At 48.9% G+C, this 15490-nt stretch overlaps 1 protein-coding gene across 5 annotated transcripts in view; it reads right to left on the bottom strand.

Moving 5' to 3' along the window:
* Positions 1–15490, bottom strand: part of LOC147707980 (amine sulfotransferase-like) — a 357336-nt gene that overhangs the window by 151515 nt on the left and 190331 nt on the right. For all 5 annotated transcript variants that reach the window (XM_086926799.1, XM_086926798.1, XM_086926796.1 and 2 more), the window contains exon 3: positions 7131–7339. In XM_086926799.1, the coding sequence (XP_086782925.1) occupies positions 7131–7339 (209 nt within the window). The remainder of the gene's footprint in view (positions 1–7130; positions 7340–15490) is intronic.

Raw genomic sequence — 15490 nt, 5'->3', positions numbered from 1 at the left:
AAGATCAGGGCTTGATCCATCACCGTTTTTTAGCTCACTGCACCATCCCAGCTCAGAACCTGGCTACATGCAAATTAGTCTGTTCCTGTCCCAGTGCATGATGGGAACAGGGCAAACCAAACTACCAAGCCAATTCTTATACTGGGAAGGAAACAAGCTTCCGGGGACCAGTTTCTGGCATTTCAGCAGCCGTCGACCCGGCTTGCTTGAATCCTGATGGTGCAATGAGCAAGGGACTCACATCTGAGTATACCCTTCCACGCTTATGGTGGACAAAATGATTCAGAAAAGGGGGTGGTGATGAACAGAGTGTCTGAATTAAGCAGACCACTCTTACCCAGTCCAAAGATCAGGGCTTGATCCATCACCGTTTTTTAGCTCACTGCACCATCCCAGCTCAGAACCTGGCTATATGCAAATTAGTCTGTTCCTGTCCCAGTGCATTATGGGAACAGGGCAAACCAAACTACCAAGCCAATTCTTATACTGGGAAGGAAACAAGCTTCCGGGGACCGGTTTCTGGCATTTCAGCCGTCGTCGGCCCGGCTTGCTTGAATCCTGATGGTGCAATGAGCAAGGGACTCACATCTGAGTATACCCTTCCACACTTATGGTGGACAAAATGATTCAGAAAAGGGGGTGGTGATGAACAGATTGTCTGAATTAAGCAGACCACTCTTACCCAGTCCAAAGATCAGGGCTTGATCCATCACCGTTTTTTAGCTCACTGCACCTTCCCAGCTCAAAACCTGGCTACATGCAAATTAGTCTGTTCTTGTCCCAGTGCATGATGGGAACAGGGCAAACCAAACTACCAAGCCAATTCTTATACTGGGAAGGAAACAAACTTCCGGGGACCGGTTTCTGGCATTTCAGCCGTCGTCGGCCCGGCTTGCTTGAATCCTGATGGTGCAATGAGCAAGGGACTCACATCTGAGTATACCCTTCCACGCTTATGGTGGACAAAATGATTCAGAAAAGGGGGTGGTGATGAACAGAGTGTCTGAATTAAGCAGACCACTCTTACCCAGTCCAAAGATCAGGGCTTGATCCATCACCGTTTTTTAGCTCACTGCACCATCCCAGCTCAGAACCTGGCTACATGCAAATTAGTCTGTTCCTGTCCCAGTGCATGATGGGAACAGGGCAAACCAAACTACCAAGCCAATTCTTATACTGGGAAGGAAACAAGCTTCCAGGGACCGGTTTCTGGCATTTCAGCCGTCGTCGGCCCGGCTTGCTTGAATCCTGATGGTGCAATGAGCAAGGGACTCACATCTGAGTATACCCTTCCACGCTTATGGTGGACAAAATGATTCAGAAAAGGGGGTGGTGATGAACAGAGTGCTGAATTAAGCAGACCACTCTAACCCAGTCCAAAGATCAGGGCTTGATCCATCACCGTTTTTTAGCTCACTGCTCCATCCCAGCTCAGAACCTGGCTACATGCAAATTAGTCTGTTCCTGTCCCAGTGCATGATGGGAACAGGGCAAACCAATCTACCAAGCCAATTCTTATACTGGGAAGGAAAAAAGCTTCCGGGGACCGGTTTCTGGCATTTCAGCCATCGTCGGCCCGGCTTGCTTGAATCCTGATGGTGCAATGAGCACCATCAGGGTCATCATGAGTCCCTTGCTCACTGCTCCATCAGGATTCAAGCAAGCCGGGCCGACGACGGCTGAAATGCCAGAAACTGGTCCCCGGAAGCTTGCCTCCTTTCTGGTGAAGAATTGGCTTGGTAGTTTGGTCTGCCCTGTTCCCATGATGCACTGGGCCAGGGACAGACTAATTTGCAACAAGCCAGGTTCTGAGCAGGGATGGGGCAGTGAGCTAAATAACGGTGATGGATCAAGCCCTGATCTTTGGACTGGGTAAGAGTGGTCTGCTTAATTCAGACACTCTGTTCATCACCACCCCCTTTTCTGAATCGTTTTTGGCCACTATAGGTGTGGCAGGGTATACTCAGACATGAGTCCCTTGCTCACTGCTCCATCAAGATTCAAGCAAGCCGGGCCGACGACGGCTGAAATGCCAGAAACTGGTCCCCGGAAGCTTGTCTCCTTTCTGGTGAAGAATTGGCTTGGTAGTTTGGTCTGCCCTGTTCCCATGATGCACTGGGCCAGGGACAGACTAATTTGCATATAGCCAGGTTCTGAGCTGGGATGGGGCAGTGAGCTAAATAACGGTGATGGATCAAGCCCTGATCTTTGGACTGGGTAAGAGTGGTCTGCTTAATTCAGACACTCTGTTCATCACCACCCCCTTTTCTGAATCGTTTTTGGCCACAATAGGTGTGGCAGGGTATACTCAGACATGAGTCCCTTGCTCACTGCTCCATCAGGATTCAAGCAAGCCGGGCCGACGACGGCTAAAATGCCAGAAACCGGTCCCCGGAAGCTTGTCTCCTTTCTGGTGAAGAATTGGCTTGGTAGTTTGGTCTGCCCTGTTCCCATGATGCACTGGGCCAGGGACAGACTAATTTGCATAAAGCCAGGTTCTGAGCTGGGATGGGGCAGTGAGCTAAATAACGGTGATGGATCAAACCCTGATATTTGGACTGGGTAAGAGTGGTCTGCTTAATTCAGACACTCTGTTCATCACCACCCCCTTTTCTGAATCGTTTTTGGCCACTATAGGTGTGGCAGGGTATACTCCGACATGAGTCCCTTGCTCACTGCTCCATCAGGATTCAAGCAAGCCCGGCCGACGACGGCTGAAATGCCAGAAACCAGTCCCCGGAAGCTTGTCTCCTTTCTGGTGAAGAATTGGCTTGGTAGTTTGGCCTGCCCTGTTCCCATGATGCACTGGGCCCGGGACAGACTAATTTGCATATAGCCAGGTTCTGAGCTGGGATGGGGCAGTGAGCTAAATAACGGTGACGGATCAAGACCTGATCTTTGGACTGGGTAAGAGTGGTCTGCTTAATTCAGACACTCTGTTCATCACCACCCCCTTTTCTGAATTGTTTTTGGCCACTATAGGTGTGGCAGGGTATACTCAGACATGAGTCCCTTGCTCACTGCTCCATCAGGATTCAAGCAAGCCGGGCCGACGACGGCTGAAATGCCAGAAACCAGTCCCCGGAAGCTTGTCTCCTTTCTGGTGTAGAATTGGCTTGGTAGTTTGGTCTGCCCTGTTCCCATGATGCACTGGGCCAGGGACAGACTAATTTGCATATAGCCAGGTTCTGAGCTGGGATGGGGCAGTGAGCTAAATAACGGTGATGGATCAAGCCCTGATCTTTGGACTGGGTAATAGTGGTCTGCTTAATTCAGACACTCTGTTCATCACCACCCCCTTTTCTGAATCGTTTTTGGCCACTATATGTGTGGCAGGGTATACTCAGACATGAGTCCCTTGCTCACTGCTCCATCAGGATCCAAGCAAGCCGGGCCGACGACAGCTGAAATGCCAGAAACCGGTCCCCGGAAGCTTGTCTCCTTTCTGGTGAAGAATTGGCTTGGTAGTTTGGTCTGCCCTGTTCCCATGATGCACTGGGCCAGGGACAGACTAATTTGCATATAGCCAGGTTCTGAGCTGGGATGGGGCAGTGAGCTAAATAACGGTGATGGATCAAGCCCTGATCTTTGGACAGGGTAAGAGTGGTCTGCTTAATTCAGACACTCTGTTCATCACCACCCCCTTTTCTGAATCGTTTTTGGCCACTATAGGTGTGGCAGGGTATACTCAGACATGAGTCCCTTGCTCACTGCTCCATCAGGACTCAAGCAAGCCGGGCCGACGACGGCTGAAATGCCAGAAACCGGTCCCCGGAAGATTGTCTCCTTTCTGGTGAAGAATTGGCTTGGTAGTTTGGTCTGCCCTGTTCCCATGATGCACTGGGCCAGGGACAGACTAATTTGCATATAGCCAGGTTCTGAGCTGGGATGGGGCAGTGAGCTAAATAACGGTGATGGATCAAGCCCTGATCTTTGGACTGGGTAAGAGTGGTCTGCTTAATTCAGACACTCTGTTCATCACCACCCCCTTTTCTGAATCGTTTTTGGCCACTATAGGTGTGGCAGGGTATACTCAGACATGAGTCCCTTGCTCACTGCTCCATCAGGATTCAAGCAAGCCGGGTCGACGGCGGCTGAAATGCCAGAAACCGGTCCCCGGAAGCTTGTCTCCTTTCTGGTGAAGAATTGGCTTGGTAGTTTGGTCTGCCCTGTTCCCATGATGCACTGGGCCAGGGACAGACTAATTTGCATATAGCCAGGTTCTGAGCTGGGATGGGGCAGTGAGCTAAATAACGGTGATGGATCAAGCCCTGATCTTTGGACTGGGTAAGAGTGGTCTGCTTAATTCAGACACTCTGTTCATCACCACCCCCTTTTCTGAATCGTTTTTGGCCACTATAGGTGTGGCAGGGTATACTCAGACATGAGTCCCTTGCTCACTGCTCCATCAGGATTCAAGCAAGCCGGGCCGACGACGGCTGAAAAGCCAGAAACCGGTCCCCGGAAGCTTGTCTCCTTTCTGGTGAAGAATTGGCTTGGTAGTTTGGTCTGCCCTGTTCCCATGATGCACTGGGCCAGGGACAGACTAATTTGCATATAGCCAGGTTCTGAGCTGGGATGGGGCAGTGAGCTATATAACGGTGATGGATCAAGCCCTGATCTTTGGACTGGGTAAGAGTGGTCTGCTTAATTTAGACACTCTGTTTATCACCACCCCTTTTCTGAATCGTTTTTGGCCACTATAGGTGTGGCAGGGTATACTCAGACATGAGTCCCTTGCTCACTGCTCCATCAGGATTCAAGCAAGCCGGGCCGACGACGGCTGAAATGCCAGAAACCGGTCCCCGGAAGCTTGTCTCCTTTCTGATGACGAATTGGCTTAGTAGTTTGGTCTGCCCTGTTCCCATGATGCACTGGGCCAGGGACAGACTAATTTGCATACAGCCAGGTTCTGAGCTGGGATGGGGCAGTGAGCTAAATAACGGTGATGGATCAAGCCCTGATCTTTGGACTGGGTAAGAGTGGTCTGCTTAATTCAGACACTCTGTTCATCACCACCCCCTTTTCTGAATCGTTTTTGGCCACTATAGGTGTGGCAGGGTATACTCAGACATGAGTCCCTTGCTCACTGCTCCATCAGGATTCAAGCAAGCTGGGCCGACGACGGCTGAAATGCCAGAAACCGGTCCCCGGAAGCTTGTCTCCTTTCTGGTGAAGAATTGGCTTGGTAGTTTGGTCTGCCCTGTTCCCATGATGCACTGGGCCAGGGACAGACTAATTTGCATATAGCCAGGTTCTGAGCTGGGATGGGGCAGTGAGCTAAATAACCGTGATGGATCAAGCCCTGATCTTTGGACTGGGTAAGAGTGGTCTGCTTAATTCAGACACTCTGTTCATCACCACCCCTTTTCTGAATCATAAATCAATATTGCAGCAGTTCAACAAAGGTCCCTTTTTTCAAGTGTTGGTACCCACATGAAAAACACAAAAATTGATGGGAGGAATGCTTGTAATTTTTCAGACCATTGGCAATTGCTAGGGGTAGCATCCAAACCCATCATTCTTTAGCTCATGTAATTGTCTCATGGCATAGGCTTTCAGTTGACCATGTCAGCCATACATTTCCATGTTAGTAGTTCAGTGCCTTGACATTTTGAAGGACAAGACATGTTGTTACCTCATAAAGATGGGCTCGCCAACATTGTAACGGGTGTTTCCTCAAAAAAGGGGAACTGTTATTTTTCTATACAACCCTACCTTTAAAATGCACTTATGGTGATGTTGTGCATGATAATGGGCTTCACTGTGAGATAGAAGGATTATCTGAAGTTGTATATGGAGCAACCTAACGTTGTGATCATTGGTGTGAATGAATGGAAAACTTGTATGTGAAAAGTAACATCAGATATTGTTAAATTGATACTTAACAGAAGTAATCTCAGTATTTTTGGCCCTGATGAAACCGGGATTTCGTGAAACACTTTCTGGCTTCTTGCATAGAAAGTGGGTACCAATACCAAAACCAAATGCTAACATTAAAATGGATGGCTGCTTTGTCAACTGAAAGACTATCATGTGACTATCAACAAAGATACCAGAAATTGGTTGATGTTATACAATTATTTTACACATAAAATGTGTACTTTCATGGTTAATGTTCAATTGTCTTTGTGATAAAATATAGGGAATAATATACAAGTACAAAAACATTTACATAAAAATGTTTTGATATTGAACTTTTTAGCGTTTGTAATGTATGCTCCTTTATTTTTTTGTAATATATCTAGGAAACTGTGAGCAGTGGGATTTTTTGGTCTTTATCATGTTGAGCACAGCAGGGCAACGTGGTGACTTAAAATCCCACATTGCTCCTGGAATGTGTTAGCTCTCCCACTCAAGACTTAAACTCCTTTCCTGCCAGATCCAAATACTAATACTGAACAGACCGAAACAATGTAAACAAATATTCAAAAGGGATGCCCACCTTGAAAAACAAACATAATAGAGTTCATGCAGAAGGAAATATCCCAGGGCCTCATTTATGAGAAGTGACGCATTGCTGCATGATAACAGCGATGCATCACTTTTCATTGCGCCCTCCTTGCGACACTAATGATGCGTCATATTTACTGTATGACGCATCATGTCAGAAGGAGTTATAGATACATCAGTATTTCTGACGTATCTGTAAGTGCAAAAGTGACGCATTGCTGGAGTGTGTCACGAAAGTGTCGCAACTTCAGGAATGTGTCCTTTCACATAGGGCAAGTCCCATGTGAAACGGCATGCGTCAGTCTTACGCTGGCTGTGAGGCAGGCATAAGATATTGACACATTTGCACTCCAGAAGTGGCACAGGGAAATCTCGTAGATTTCACTGCGTCACTTCTACGAGGCTTACTTTCGTGGGAAAGCTCACCCTGCATACATTATACCCGGCGCAGGTATAATGTAGCGCAGAGGTTTACAAAGTGATGCATCTGCTTAGATGCTTCACTTTATAAATAGGGCACAACAGGAGGCATGTTTTACGCCGCAGATGTGTCACAAAATGTGAAGCAACGGAAGCGCAAAACTGTTGCAAGGCCTCATAAATAATGCCCCCAGTTTCTACAAGCCGTGCTCAAAACAGAACAAAGTTTTATGCATCAAAAACTCAGTGTTTCTTACCTTTGCATTTTTGTCTTTCAGGCCTTTCGGGGCCATGTAATGTGGAAGGTGCGATCCAAAAATACGAGGCGAGGGCAGCTGCTCAAAATTTACCTTTCTCACATTATATTCAAAACCAGGAACACGATCGATCGACAGAAGGTTTTCTGTTTTGTTAAGATGCCCTTCATAATAAATCAAACATAAAATCTGTTGCGTCCATACGGTCCCTGTAAGATTAATTTGGAATGTTTAGTATTTATGTTCCCGGGAGCAGTATAGAGCACAACTTCTCCACATACTACGGTTTCAACGGAGAAATAATGTACCTCCAGGAGTTGATAATCCAGAAATTATATTGACAAGAGGAAGCAACCAATGCACCATTTTTCATTAAGCGGACAGCGATAGTAGCAATTTGATTTCGCATCCAGAATTATATCAGTGTAGATTACTAGTAGAAGTATTACTAGTGAAGTGATGTTAAGTTGTGTTACGTCATGATACCTTATGCTTTCTGTGAGGTTAGAGCATATCATGCTCGAGATCTTATAAAGCACCATTTAGACCTCAATCGGCCTCCTCTTGGTGAAGATACCCGACAGTTTCATTATAAACTCTTAGTAAAATTAAGAGAACCCTCGTTCATGTTGCTTTTGTAGTTTTATGAACATTTTAAAAGCAGCAAACATCTTAAAACCAGTTAACACCTATGTCAATGTTTTAATGTTTTTCTAGTTTTAATTTGAAGGCACTAGGACAGGGCAAGAAGCACTGGGTCAAAAGTGTTATTTGACACGTTAACGGTAGCTGTAAGGTAACGGTTATCTAGCAAGATTTTCATGTGACATCCTGCTCCTCATTTCAAAATTTTGGTTGACTAGTTTCCTGTGAAGAAGGCTGTTGACAGGTGTTTTACACGTGAAAAGTTTTCTGGACATTGTTGGAAATAGGGATACACCATAATTGCTCATTCCTTATCACAAGCGACTAACATCCACATCATCAGGTGGTGACTTCTGGTGGTGAGTTCTAGGACACCCCCGCGCCGCACGGCCACCAGCTGCTGCGTGTGCTCCCCGCCTTCTGCCTCACTGCCCCGGCTCCGCCGCGTGACCACGCCCCCTGACATCGAGCGGCGTGGTCTCTGCCAGCTTCCCGGCCTGTGTCCCTGCCTGCTGTTGCCATAGTGATCTGTTTGTTTGTATAGAGCTGTTTGCTTGTTTTCTTCCTCCCCCATTTGTGCCTGCCTGCGCCTTCGTTTTTCTCGTCCCCGTCTCGGCCCTGCCTGCTGTTGCCATAGTGACCTGTTTGTTGTATTAGCTGTTTGCCATTTACTGTTGATTTGTTTTCTTCCTTCCCCATTTGTGCCTGCTCTCGCCTTCGTTTCTCTCGTCCCCGTCTCAACCCTCCCCGCTCCCCGCGTCCCGCCTTCACCGCTAGCCCCGCCCCTTTTCTTTGTGTACCCTCCCCGCTCCCGCCTCCCAGCTGCTCCGCCCCCCCACGCACTTCGCCATATATGGCGACCGTGCGAACGCGCAGCGGTCACGCGCAGCGGGCGCGCCGTTTGTGCGCCGAAGGCGCGCCAAAGGTAAGCCCGTCTGCGCCTGGACCGCGCCCAGTGCCAAGACCCCTGGCCAGCGAAGACCCCGGCCGACCCGCCTGACGTACACCGCCGCCAACCTCAGCGCACTCAACACCGGTCGACTCCCTGGATGCCACCAAGCCACACCACGACGCACCCACGGACCCTTCAGCTGCCACGCCTGCAAGTTCGCCTGCATCCGGACCTGCCTCGCACCAGCACCCGCCAAGTCGAACACCAGCAGCACCCACCTCAAGTGTATCCTGCTCAACACCCGCTCCGTCCACAGACACGCCATCGAACTCTGGAACCTCATCGACACCACAGCCCCTGACGTTGCCTTCCTCACGGAGACCTGGATGAACGCCTCTTCAGCGCCCGACATCGCCATCGCCATCCCAGAGGGCTACAAGATCACCCGGAGGGATCGCACCGCCAACCAGATGGGAGGAGGCATCGCCATCATCCACAGGAACACCCTCCGCATCACGACCAGCACCGACAACACCCTCACCACCGCCAAACACCTGCACTTCCAGATCCACACCGACCCGCAGACCACCCTCAGAGGCACCCTGATCTACCGACCTCCGGGACCACGTACCCAATTCAGCGAGGACATCGCCGACTTCGTCAGCCCGCATGCCCTCCCCTCCGCTGACTACATCCTCCTGGGGGACCTCAACTTCCACCTGGAGAACAACAACGACCGCAACACCAGCACCCTGCTCGACAACCTCGCCAATCTTGGACTCAAGCAGCTGGTGTCCACCCCCACCCACCTCGCCGGACACACACTCGACGCAGTCTTCTCATCCAGCACTGACATCGCCTTCAGCCACGCCACAGAGCTTCAATGGACGGACCACAGCTGTGTCCACTTCACCTTCAAAAGAACGACGACCCACCACCACCAGCAACAGGTTGCCCGCAGAAGCTGGAACAAGATCACAGCCAACCAGCTCGCCACCTCCTTGAGCCAGCACCCTCCTGCCAGCTCAGCGAACCCCAGCCAGGCCGCCGACAACCTCACGAAGTGGATCAGCAACTGCGCGGACGAGCTCGCCCCGCTGAGGACCCCGCCCAGCAGACCCGGCAGCAAGAAAGCCCCATGGTTCACCGACAAACTCAAGAGCTCCAAGAAGAACTGCCGAGCCCTTGAGAAAGTCTGGAGAAGGGAACCAACACCGAACAACAGGACCACCTTCAAGTTTGCCACCCGGAAGCACCACCAGCTGATCCGCGCCGCCAAGAAAACTGCATTCAAGGACCGGCTGGACAACAACGCACACAACTGCAAGGAACTCTTCAACATCGTGAAAGAGCTTTCCAACCCCAGCGCAGGAAACAACGACATCACCCCATCGCAAGACCTCTGCAACTCCCTCGCCTCATACTTCCACAACAAGATCGCGGACATACACAACAGCTTCAACAACCAACCAACGCACTCCACAACCGAACCACCACCCCCCACCACCACCCTCCGCGCCTGGAATCCAATCACCACCGAAGACACCGTCCGCACGATGAACTCCATCCACTCAGGATCTCCGACCGACCCCTGCCCCCACCACGTCTTCAACAAGGCCGACGTTGTCATCGCACTCCACCTGCGAGACATCATCAACACATCCTTCGACACCGCCACCTTCCCTGAGAGCTGGAAGCACGCCGAACTCAGCGCTCTACTCAAGAAACCCACAGCGGACCCCACCGAACTCAAGAATTACCGCCCCATCTCGCTCCTCCCGTTTCCAGCCAAAGTCATCGAAAAGACCGTCAACAAGCAGCTGGCCGCCTTCCTGGAGACGAATGGATCCCTCGACCCCTCACAGTCTGGCTTCCGAGCCAACCACAGCACCGAGACCGCCCTCATCGCCGCCACCGATGACATCCGAGCCCTTATGGACAACGGAGAAACAGCGGCCCTCATCCTCCTTGACCTCTCCGCGGCATTCGACACTGTCTGCCACCGCTCCCTAGTACAGCGCCTCAGCAACGTCGGAATCCAGGAGAAGGCTCTGGAGTGGATCATCTCCTTTCTCGACGGAAGAACACAGAGAGTCCGCCTACCACCGTACAAGTCAGAGGCCACCGAAGTCATCTGCGGCGTCCCTCAAGGATCCTCGCTGAGCCCCACCCTCTTCAACGTCTACATGAGCCCCCTCGCAGCCATCGCACGCCAACACAACCTCAACATACTCTCCTACGCCGACGACACCCAGCTGATCCTCTCCCTGACCAACGACCCCGCCGCCGCCAGAGCCAATCTGCACGAAGGGATGAAAGAGGTAGCCGAGTGGATGACGACCAGCCGCCTGAAACTGAACTCAGACAAGACGGAGGTCCTCATCCTAGGCTCTTCGCCCTCCGCCTGGGACGACTCCTGGTGGCCTCCCGCCCTGGGCACCGCTCCCAAGCCGACAGACCACGCACGCAACCTGGGCTTCATCCTGGACTCCTCCCTCTCCATGACCAGGCAAGTCAACACCGTCTCCTCGGCGTGCTTCAACATCCTACGCATGCTACGGAAGATCTTCTGGTGGATCCCCACCGAGACCAGGAAGACCGTCACCCAGGCCCTCGTCACCAGTCGACTGGACTACGGCAACGCCCTCTACGCCGGTACCACCGCCAAGCTCCAGAAGAGACTCCAGCGGATCCAGAACGCTTCAGCCAGACTCATCCTCGACATCCCACGAACCAGCCACATCTCCGGACATCTCAGAGACCTGCATTGGCTCCCCGTCAACAAAAGAATCACCTTCCGCCTCCTCACCCACGCACACAAAGCCCTACACGACCAAGGCCCGAGCTACCTCAACAACCGAATCAACTTCTACGCTCCCAAACGCCACCTCCGTTCAGCCAACCACGCCCTCGCCGCCGTCCCCCGCATCCGAAGAGCGACAACAGGAGGAAGGTCCTTCTCCTACCTGGCCGCCAAGACCTGGAACTCCCTCCCGACCGACCTGCGCCTGACCCAAGACCACCTCTCCTTCAGGAAGAAGCTGAAGACCTGGCTGTTCGAGCAGTGACGGCACCCCCCACTCCCCCCAGCGCCTTGAGACCCTACGGGTAAGTAGTGCGCTCTATAAATGTCCTTGATTGATTGATTGACTTGATTGACAGTATGTGATGGCTAATTTATGGTCTTCCACAGTTTTTTAATTGCACAATCACAAGAAGACAACTAGTTCTGTCTGCATGAATCCATGCAGTTTGTCATGATGGGCCATTCAATGTTATCCTAACTGTAAGAGGAGTGTGTGTATAGTAGCACTTAAACATTAGGTGTGAGGATAACCCCAATTGAGGCCACCCCTGTATGTAGGTAGCCCCCTAATATTGTAGTATAATTCAGAGCTATAATGATAGTGAGTGGTCTGCTGTCTTCCATTCCCAGCATGTCATGCTGCTCAGCTTCCCTGACCCACTGCAGATATTTTAAAGCCATGCATATATTTTTGCTTTCACATTACTCACACTGGATCAGGAAGAGCTCTTTGTGTCTATGTCTGAATGAAATTATAACAAGGGGTTAGTGAAACTATGCCTCAGACATTTACCACACTGACATGGGTAGTGCAAAATGTGTCATGCTTTGTCACTAGTGACACAATCAAAGAACAAAACTACTGCCTAGATCTAATAAATATACGGGCTCTTATAGAGTCCCCAGCTAATAAAATTAGTCGGAAGCTCACTAGAACAAAGTTGCTTTACATCAAAAGGCCACAGCGATATTAGCAAACATTTTTTTATTATTATTTTTTTTCAAATTTTCAATTCAAACATCCGGTTGAAAAAATCATTCTATTTCCATTATAAATAATCACAACACTCAAATAAGGTCCCACACATCGATTCACACAATCATACAAAAGCACACATACATCAACAAAATTCATTCATCCTTCTCACAACACAATCAAAATGCTAACTGATGTGATGATGACTCAGGTTCCATGGGGTCTCATACAGAGTTGAGACCAGATTAAACAGCTTTGGGACTATCTTCAAGCGCCGACGCGCGTTTCGGTTTCCGGCCTGAGTTTTGGCTGCACCTTCATCAGGGCACAGTGAGGAAGGGAGGGGTAGAGCAACACAACTCTAGAACAATTTATAAGAAAAATATATATAATCAATTAACAGATTCCAATATTTCTAAAACAATTCATATTCTGGTTTAACATAATACAGAATCACATGATAAATTTAGCGTGGCCGTCAAAATAGTAAGCTTCAGATAGGATAGCAGCAATACAAGAGATCAAGTTAAAAAATAAACCAACATGAACTATGCGCTTTATGAGGAAAGAACACAGAAATCACAACACCAGATATGTGTAAACAGCAGAAGACAATATCCAATAGTGTCACACAAATTTGATATCAACTTTCATGAGCCCCAAGGCAGTATCATTTAGAAACACAATACCACATTCAATACATAAGAAAAAGGAAGAAAAAATGGACAGGTGATCTTAATTCCTGAATGATTCGAGCTTATAACACTCCACACAAGGTCTAGAACACTAATAAGTATCGCAATCTTTTCTTATTCGAAGCTGTAAATCAAAGCCTGAGTACCCTAAGTGCGTGGACATACAGCATGATAAGGTCCGTGGACAAACTAAACAAACAACTATCCATCTGTACAAAGAGTATAAAAAAGAGAATCCGGGTATAGTACCTTCCGGGATATCAAAACGGAAAGGTTGTTTATGCAGGGCTAGGGGTATCTATCTCGCCGTCCCTCAATAGTAAACTCTGAAATTTAGAAAATTGGCATAATGTCAGGTTATTAAAGGCTGTCCAATGGTTCAAGACTCATCCCGACTTAGTCTGTAGATCTAAAATATTCGGTCACAAACTCACCAAATCGCACAGGGGGTGCTCAACAACTTTCCAAATGAAGAGTGTTTCCCATTAGAATAGGCAGGGGATTGCAAGTAACCTCCACGCATTTCAGAAAACAGATCTGAAAAGTGGAAATCAATATCATGTTCAAGCCATCGCGTTTAAATAAACCCCATCAGTTTGGCTAACAATTCACTCAGTAGTCACAGGCGGAGATGATTACTTGGACGTAGTAGATGTTCGATGGTAAATGGCGCAAACAAAGCTCTCAAGGCAGGCGCAACAGGCAGGGTCGCCGGGCAACCCAAGCGCCTTTAATAGGTCCAAGCAACAAAGGGGTTCTGTTCTGAAAAGTAAGACAACAAGTAAAGAGGCTTTACCGCTTTAAAATAGGCCTTAGTAAACGGTATCTGCAACACGATGGGGAGCGGTGTGCCACGTCATGGGCCCGTCTCGATTCAAACATTCAAAACACATGTCTCGCAAGAAACGTCAGTGACAGGTTTAGCATATAGTCATGCTTATTGTCGTTCAGGCCGGGAGGCAACATAAGTCCAATAGTGTAATCCCTAATTAGGAATACCCCAACCTCCCTTCACACTGTATTAAAATGGGGGGCCGTGTTAATGTTTACCAGTCAGCTACCTTGGGGCGTACACAATAGTATGACGCCACCGAGGCACACAAAGGGTTGTCTGAAGCCTCAAAGCTGGGAGAAATCAATCAATAAGCTGTGTCCTGTAATGATATACAGGGGCATATAAGCGTGCTACATATATTGACAAAGAGAGTACACGGTACGGCGGTAAATGAAAACACCGGCAAAAAAGGCAAGCATGATTTCATGCACTAACTCACCCTCAAGACAACAACTAAGAGTCAAGCAAACGGGAGAGGCATTCTTGGTCGCGCCACATACCTTGGTTATTTCGACTCGCTCACGAAGGGGGCGGCTTCCGGAGTCCAAAACAGAATTCGACATGACAAGAGGTTCAAACCTATCGAGAGTAAGCAGGCGCTATTTAAAGATCCCGCGAGATCCGCAACGTAAACCGACCACCCAAAAAATGGGTGGGGCTTCAAACGAGGACGACAACCAAAAATAGAAACAAAAATAAACAACGGACAAGGAATATATAGGTATCCGACACTACGGCCAATGGTTGTTCATAGGTATTGCCGCAAGGTAGAAGAAGGGGCCTAAATCGTCCAGATCATACACATTATGAATAAGTAGACCGAGTAATCAGTCTCAAAATAAAAGTGTAAGACGGATATGGCAATAGCTTTGCAAATATGCTGCCATAAGGAGATAAGATATGCCAATCTGCCCATCTTGACGTACTCAGAGAGGCTAAACGAGGAAATCACAAACTAAGGGTTTGGGGGCTTACCTCGATCCCCTACAACCTATTAAATAGCCCAAATATACGAGATGGACGACGGGACACACGACAACGAAAATCGCTGATAGGACCAACAAAAAAGGAAAGAAGGAGCTAAACTTCAAGCAGCGATGGCCAGATAACACATACCATTTTATATACCCCAAAAGAGGAAGTCAATGAGAGACAATACACAATCCTCTCAACAATGGGGAGGAAAACAACTACAGAAGAAACATCCCTAGTCAGGGAAACAGAAACGCACTATGGTTCACGTAATGGCATTTTCCCACGGGCAATGCTGGTTGAGGCCATTACGAACAGCATTCAGAGCGAAGATCCAAAAAACCTCTCTTTCCTTTCTTATGGAGGTGGAGTCTTTTCCTGGGACAGCACGTATTTTTTCCAAAATGGACCACTTCAATTCAGATTCATTATGGTTTTTATCCAGCCAATGATGGACCAAAGGGTCGTCATTCTTCCGGGTTCGATTGTTCGACTTGTGCTCTCCGATTCTTAGTCTGCATTCACGACCAGTTCCGCCG

This window comes from Lissotriton vulgaris, chromosome 6, assembly GCF_964263255.1.
Source record: "Lissotriton vulgaris chromosome 6, aLisVul1.2, whole genome shotgun sequence".
NCBI classification, from domain to species: domain Eukaryota; kingdom Metazoa; phylum Chordata; class Amphibia; order Caudata; family Salamandridae; genus Lissotriton; species Lissotriton vulgaris.
The sequence above is the reverse complement of the archived record's forward strand: the minus strand, read 5'-3'. Positions and strand labels throughout refer to the sequence as shown.